This window comes from Arachis ipaensis, chromosome B02 (assembly GCF_000816755.2).
Source record: "Arachis ipaensis cultivar K30076 chromosome B02, Araip1.1, whole genome shotgun sequence".
In the NCBI taxonomy this organism is placed as follows: Eukaryota; Viridiplantae; Streptophyta; class Magnoliopsida; order Fabales; family Fabaceae; genus Arachis; species Arachis ipaensis.
The window spans coordinates 8,628,206-8,636,447 of record NC_029786.2 but is presented as its reverse complement, the minus strand read 5'-3'; the positions used below and the strand labels follow the sequence as shown (position 1 = coordinate 8,636,447).

At 36.0% G+C, this 8,242-nt stretch overlaps 1 protein-coding gene and 1 long non-coding RNA gene across 2 annotated transcripts in view; both read right to left on the bottom strand.

Moving 5' to 3' along the window:
* LOC110269159 lies at positions 4,660-5,400 on the bottom strand. Its single transcript, XM_021116821.1, has 2 exons — positions 5,078-5,400; positions 4,660-4,953 (listed from the first exon to the last, which is right to left on the bottom strand). The coding sequence occupies exons 1-2, from the start codon at positions 5,276-5,278 to the stop codon at positions 4,660-4,662; spliced, it is 495 nt and encodes a 164-aa protein (XP_020972480.1). The 5' UTR covers positions 5,279-5,400.
* The window catches only part of LOC110268683, an 11,455-nt gene continuing 10,700 nt past the window's right edge, over positions 7,488-8,242 (bottom strand). The window contains exon 3 of the long non-coding RNA XR_002357029.1: positions 7,488-7,605. This is a non-coding gene — a long non-coding RNA (uncharacterized LOC110268683). The remainder of the gene's footprint in view (positions 7,606-8,242) is intronic.

The following is an 8,242-nucleotide window of genomic DNA, read 5'->3' as shown; positions in this document are numbered from 1 at the left end:
TTACTAGTTAATGAGTTACTGTAACTTAGTGTGTCACTACTAGTAAAACTCAAAGGTCACGTAGAGAGGGAGAGACGTTGCTCTGGAAGCTTGGCGCGAAGAAGAACGAGACTAGGCGAGAGACATTGTCGAATCAAGGGTAACGGTTTTCAAGTGGCATCGTTGGCTCACCATTCTTCGCTAGGAGCAACCGTACGAAGAGGTACGTTCTGCTTCATGTTTTTTGTTTAAGTAGTGGTTTATTTTGTTTGCTGGTGACATCTTGTTTATTCATTGTATCTTCCCTCTACTATTTCTTAGATGGATCATGTAGTTACGTTTGTGTATCATCACATGGGTACCTTGAAAAGGGTTAGAGATGGTAATGTGATATACGAAGGGGGTTTAGTAATTGAGATACACAGAGTGAATGTGGAGACATGTAACTTATTTTTTGTTGAGGGGTTATTTTTAGACCTGGGTTACCCTGGATATAATGAAGCGTATTGGCTAGAACCTGGTTTCGAATTAGGTAAGGGTCTTAGAGTGCTTAGGACAGATGCTGAAGTGATGAGGATGTGTGAGAGTGCGATTAAAAATGACAACATTATCCATCTCTATTTTGATCACCCCATTGATGCCAACCCTGAAATCCTTGATGACGATGTGGTGTCTGATGGTAGCAGTGAGAGTGTGGTTGAGGTCAATCCACCTGGTGATGAGAGGGAAACTGAAGTTGTGAATGAGGCCACCGGTGAGGTTAATTAGTTGAATAAGGCTTTTATTATTGTTGTGAAGGAGACTTTGAATGAAGTTGTGATTGAGGAGGCTGTTGATGTTAATGAGTCGGATAAATGTGAGGGTGGTGTTATGAATGAAGATGTGAATCACGAAAATGGGGATAAAGACACTGAAAAGAATGCAGCTCCAAGAAAGTTGTTAAGAAGGTGAGAAAGAGGCATCTAAGACCACCACCAAGTGGTTTATCCCAAGAAAAAAGAGCTGCTGAATCTGAACAACCTGAGGGTGATCATGGAGAAGATGAAACAGTAAATGAACAAACACATGAGACCAATGATGATGATGCACATGTTGCCAATGAAGGTGCTAACATCGAAGAACCAGTTGTGGATGAGTTGAGGGCAGAGGAACTAGCTACAAAAAATGTTGCAGGTAAAATTATTGTTTCTGTTTTGTTACAGCATGTTTGGATAAGTATTGCATCATGGCTGACATATATGAACTGATGTTTTAACAGATACACAAACACAAAGAAATGAGAGGACAAATATAAGGAGAAATCATCTACGGCCTCAACCATCTGGGCAGAGAATTGTACCTGGAAAGGATGATGAAGCACCAAGGGTAGAGGTGCCTAACCCGAACAGAGCAGATGGAGACAGTGGACCTGAGATGTACCAATACGAATCTGATGAACTGTATAGCCTTCCTGGATCTGATGATGAAGATAAACCTGTATTTCCTCAACATAACCCGAACACACCATTTGGGAAAATCACTCTGGAGTTGAACATGGAGTTCGAGACCATGGAACACTTTAAAGCAGTAGTGCAGAAGTACAACATACAAATTGGGAGACAGGTATTCTATCTTAGGAATGAGAAGAAGAGGTGCAAGGTGATTTGCTACGACCCCGACTGCCCTTGGTTGTGTTACTGTTCGAGGACCAACTATCCAGTCTCGTTTCAGATTAAGACATTTGTGGATGAGCATACATGTCCAAGAAGCAACAAGAGTAAGTCAATTAATTGTGCCTGGGTTGCTGAGGAGCTTGTGCCGAAACTCAGAATCTATCCCAACATGTTACAAAGGGAGGCACAGGAGTGGTTTAAGGTGGAGTATGATATCTCAGTTAATGAGAGGATGATGTATAGAGATATGGACAAGGCCAAAGATGTTATCGAAGGAACGGAGAAGGATCAATACCTAAGGCTTAGAGACTATCTGAATGAAATCATCAAGGCTAATCCTGGGTCAAGAGCCAACATGGGGACTACTCCACAGCAGGAAGGGTTGTCTAGGTTTAGGAACTTGTATATTTGTTTGGCTGCTTGCAAGCATGGATTTAAAGTAGGGTGCAGACCCTTCATAGTGTTGGATGAGACGTTTCTAAAAGGTTACTTTGGAGGGCAATTACTAACAGCAGTTGGTCAAGATGCGAACAACCAGCTTTTTCCAATTGCATACGGTGTTGTGGATGCAGAAACTCGAAAAAATTGGAGATTCTTTCTTGAGGAGTTACATACTGACATGGGGGACTACAATGAGAATGACTGGGTGTTTATGTCCGACCAGCAGAAGGTGATATGCACTGTATCTGCTCACTTGTACTCTTATATTCTTATTTGAGTTACTTATATCTATTAATGCTAACTGCTGATTTTACCTATGAATGCAGGGATTGATACCAACATTACAGGATGTGATGCCAGGTGTGAAACACAGATTTTATTGTATGCATATGTGGAGAAACCTGAACAAACGATGGAAGGATAAGGAACTTAAGGGAACATTCTGGCAATGTGCAAAAGCAACAACTGATCAAGAGTTCAAGGATGCAATGGCTAATGTGAAACGGATCAATAAACAAGTGTGGGAGTATTTGGACAAGTTTAAGCAAGAACAGTGGTCGAGAAGCAGGTTTTCTGAGTGGCCAAAGGTAGATAGTTTGACAAGCAATAACTGTGAATCGTTTAATTCAACCATTGTGGGTGCGGGGGAAAAGCATACTGACAATGCTTGAGGAGCTCAAGTTCTATATCATGAAGACGATGGCAAATCACAAGGATGCACTCATGGCTTACACTGGACAAATATCTCCTATACAAGTGAGTAGATTAGAGAAGGAGAAAAAACAAGCTAACTTCTGGGAAGCACAATGGTGTGGTGATGATGAGCATAACGAACTTGAAGTCAGAAAGTGGCAACATAGAGTGAGGGTGAATACACGAGAGAGAACATGTTCCTGCAAAAAATGGCAGCTGACTGGACTACCATGCTATCATGGTATTGCATCAATCCAGAGAAAGAATGAGAAGTCTGAAGACTATGTCCATCACAAGCTCACCATTGAGGCATACAACATGACCTACCAGTTTCACATTAACAGTATATCAAGTCAAGAGTATTGGGAGCATCATGAAGGGTTGCCTTGTCTGCCTCCTCCATATAAGAGGCCTATTGGCAGACCTTCAAAGAAGAGGAAGAAGGACAGCAGCGAGAAAAATTTTGGGAGCCAATATAATGCCAAGAGAAGATATGGCCAGATAACATGTCAAACCTGCAAGAGAGTCAGTCAAACAAATTTATTCTCTACTACCTACTTACATAATATCATTGAACTATTTCTAAATTTGATGAATGCTGATTACTTTATTCATTGTGTGTCTGCAAGGTTGGACATAATAGTAGAACTTGCCCTGAGAGATCAACTGGAGCAGCAGCTGAAGAAGAAGACATTGATGAGGATGAAGCTAGAGAGCAAGAAGCTAACTGGGAGGAGACCATGGAGGCTGCACATGTTGCAGATGAGTAAGACCTCACTCAAAGCCACCCAAAAAGTCAGCCTGATGAGGTAAACAATTGTATTTTAGCAAACCTTATTGTTTCCAAAATGTTGGTCCTGGAACTGATTTACCCCTTTTTTTTTTAACTAACGACCCTATTGATACAGAATACTGAGCCTGATGTGTCTACTACAACAACAACTGCTGCACCCCCTAATGCAGCCACTACACCAGCAACCAGCTCAGAACCATTACCTCCAGTGGCAGCAAGGCCACTAGCACCAACACCACCAACAAGAAGAAGAGGCAGGACCACTCGAAGAGGAACAACAGCAAGCTCAACAACACCTCTCACTCCTTCATTTAATGTTGCAGCTGCACCACCGTCCCCTGCTCAACCTAGGGTTGTCAGGCATGCTGCTGGGTATAAATCTCATATCCCACTCTCACCAACCAATGCTGCAGGACCAAGTAGTGGGTCTGGGTCAATGCCACAAGGTCCATTAGTTAGGCCCACTCTTCAAGCCCAACCTTCAGCCACATCTAGGCCACCAAATGTGACTAGGAAAACTATGGCAGCAACGAGCCCAGCCACACAAAGCAGATTCACATGCTTCATACCCACCCCATCCTTGAAGAAGAAAAAGCAATATGGACCACCACCATCAAAGAAATCAGCAAGCAACAAGAAGTGACCTTACTTTCTTGGGTTTTCAGTTTGTTTTTAGTTCCATGTTGGAACTGATGTAGTTACTATGCATTATGGCATGTTAAGTGCTAACCAAGTTTTTTGTGATTTTGTTACTGTCATCTTGGGTTAGTAGTACTTGCTATGAACATAAGTGTCATTATGCCATGTTAGGTTTTTTTGGGGCTGGCTTGTGTTATTTTGGGTCTGAAGTATGCTACTCTGAATACTTATGGATTATGATTTCATGCTATGAGACAGGTGTTTTATTCAGCTTTTGTTTATGGCATCTTTTCTTAAATGCTTACCTATGTTATATATAACTTGCTCACAATTCAACAACAATAACTCAGACACAGCATAATAATAACATAGCATCCATTAATTCATCTCAATTACAATGAGGAGAACATTACAAACAAATAAATTTTCATTCTTAAACTCTTAAATTTAACCATTGTCTTCCTACTTAACCAAATAAAACATACTCAAAACCAGATTTAACCCAAACAATATACAAATAACAATTAATAACAACTCAACCCTCGTCAGCTGCTCCTTCATGTCATTCACCACAGATAGCACCATCATCATCCTATCCCTTTCCTGGCCATCACTACACTCCAGATTGATTCTTCTTTTCTTCTTTGGTTCTGCTATGCCCACCATGTTGCTATTCTCCGAAGAAACTTCTCCTTCCACACATTGCTCTTCTATTTCATCCAACCATTGAAAATATCCACAACGTCTTTGTGTGTTCTAGCACGGCACAAAAATTTCGTGAATCAGAGTGCGATTGAAAGCTGAAACTAAATAAGTGGAGAAAACAAACCCAAGAAGATTAAGACATTTCGTCACGTATTTATCAACATTCTAAGCTTACCTTCCACATAGGGCAACGTAAAAACCATCTATCAGGGTTGCTACTTGTCTTCGACTTCAACGAAACCACTGGAAGGGGACAAAAGCAACACCCATCGTAGATTTTACTCACAATCCCTGAACCACCATCCACGTCGAAGGCTTGAATGGATGAGTGCTTTCTCACGGTTCCACCTTTTCCACGAGCCCTAGTTGCTTGCATCTTCCAGATTTAGATCCTGTACTACGACTGAACGAAGAGAGCAAAATTGGGTTTTAGGGCAAAATTAAATTGGGGCAAAAACTAAATTGAATTAGGTCAACTTAAATTTTCAGGTAGGCTAATCAAATTTTTAATTACAAATTCCAACTAATATAAAACTCCTCTTGTCAGCAAAAATCGACGTCCACGTAAGCATCGTACTCACCGGAGCTATGGTCCGGCAAGCACGTGGACACGCTCGGCAACAATTTAAAACATTCAGGTACCTTTTTGTCAATAATAATAGTCAGGTACCAAAATGTCAGCGTTTCAATCTTTTGGGTACCGAATTGGTCATTACCTCTTTATATTAATAGTTCAAATTAAAATTTTAAATTTATAATTTACAGTTTAAGATAGAGTACGAAATTTAAAATTTAAAATGTCTATAATATTTAGAGTGTTTTATTTTTTTTAAACCTTCAATAACAAATAAATTTTTAAAAAAATATTATGCTTTTTATTTTTTTAAAACGTATTAGCATTTGCATAATTATTTTATTGAACTTTAGAAAAAAATAAATTTTCATTTTTTTAACAAAATTTGATATAATACAATAAATTATGTAATTAATTATATTTTAAATGAACGTAGTGTCTTATATCAATTGCGGACTAGATACGTTTTTATTAATCCTTATTTATCATCTCTTTATTGGACGAGATATGTAATAAAGTGCATAAATTTTTTTATGCGTGCCTATATATGAAATTTTTTGTATTTATTTTAGGTGACGTCATTAGGAATGTACGAGTGAAAGTGGTCGTATATTTTAGTCTTGCTTACATCAACTTAGTATATCATGCTCCTTTTATTATTAAAAATATAAATAAGTACAAAATTCATACAAACAAGACTAAAACATATAGTTACTTTATTTTTATATTCTTAATGCGACACCATCTGATATTTTATCCACACTTTTTATAAATTTTACAAAGTATAAATAAATAATCATACATTCTTTATAAAAAGTTGTCTTAATAATAGTTAAAAATAAGAATGTTTAATTTAAATTTCAATCAAAAATTACAAAATGTAATAAAACAAGATATGGTTCGTTCTCTTTATCATTGTTATTAGTAAAATTTTTGAAGATTAAACCATATGTAAAGATATAAGAGATTTTTTTAAAAATATTTATCTTCTATTCCTAATTGAAGTATTATATATCATCGTATTTTTATTAAAAAAATATCGTCTAAAATTTTACCAAGTTTTAATATATCATGGTCAAACCTTATTTATTCATTGATTAGAAGCAATCTAGAGAACACAATAGATGTGTTAAATTTTTATAAATGAATCACTTTTTATATTTTTGTTTCATTAGTATTGTCATTGTTATTTACAAAGCAATTAATGTTTATAAATTAAAACGCTACACATAGTAAAGGATTAGGTTTTCTCAAGCTGAGAATCCTATCGGTTATTAAACTGCTTTAATTATTGATTTATTAGTCTAATCGATTTAATTGATGGTTTAACTTGAAAAATTGTTTTAGAATAGGATAATAAATAAATTATAAATAAACATCTTAAAATATTACTGTAGTTTAATATAAATCTTAAAATATCTTTAAAATTTAAAACACTACACAAAACATCATCAATTAAATTCATATGATCTTATTAAAATATAAACTCAAAAAGTTATAACCCTGATTCAGATGGTTTTTCTAAATAATTAATGAGTATTGTGTATGCCAAACACTTTAGATACAAACAATTAACAAGAAGAACTATATATTTCAATTGTACAATTCAAAAATGAAAAACATGTTCCTATCATCAACTACACTTTAGAGATCCTCTTTTTCTAATGATAATTTCACTGAAAACTTGGTTTTGACCCACTCCATATAAATATATAACCCCCTCCTATGTCCTTCACATCCTTGTAGCCCTACAAATTCATATCAAATACAAAATTATTAGTCTTCTCATCTATGAAAAGCTATATACACAACATGATAATATAACTCTATAATACACAAATAAGCATAACCTTTGCTATATATTTGAGGTAGAGTGATAATGGCTTTTATATTATATAATATGAAGGATGAACTACAACTACACTTACATCAGCAATAAGATAAGTAGTTTTATACAGATATCTCACTCAATTTTGGCAATTCTAAAATACAGATAAAAAAAAGTTGAAAAAAAAAAAACAAACTGAAAATCCAAAATGAAGAAGAAGATAAAAGTTACTCCAATGAAATGTTCTTCTTTGTTGCAAACAGATGAAACCTCTTTTAGAAAGCCTGGATTCTTCACCTTACTTGCACCCCAAAATCAAAATTTGAATAATCTAAATTGACCAAAATCCCACCATTGTTATGATGATGATAAAATTAAAGAAAGGAAAAAGTCAGCAACATTCAGCAACAAATATTTAAAAGGTGACACTAAATTAATCATCAACATCATATCTGAACTCAACAATCATTATTCAAGAATTACAAAACACTGAAAACAGCACTACATTATAAAACACTAAAACAGCAACATCAGTACATTATCGAACAGCAACACCATTTAGCAAGGCAGTGATAACACTAAATTAAACACTGAATTGAATTTTAGAAATTAAACAGAGCATTAGCAAGACAAAAATTAAACAGAGCATTAGCGAAGCAGAAATCAAAAGTTCAAAACAACACTAAATTAAATAGAGCATTAGCAAGATAGAAGAAGAAGAACATTAGCAACATTAACAACAACATTCAGCAAGGTAGTGATGACACTAAATTAAACATTGAATTAAATTTCATAAATTAAACAGAGCATTAGCAAGGCAGAAATTTAAAAGTTCAAGACAACACTAAATTAAACAGAGAGACACGGACACTCACCTTCAACGGAGACACAGACAGCAACCAGTGAGAGACGAGACGACGACGACAGGCGAGACGACG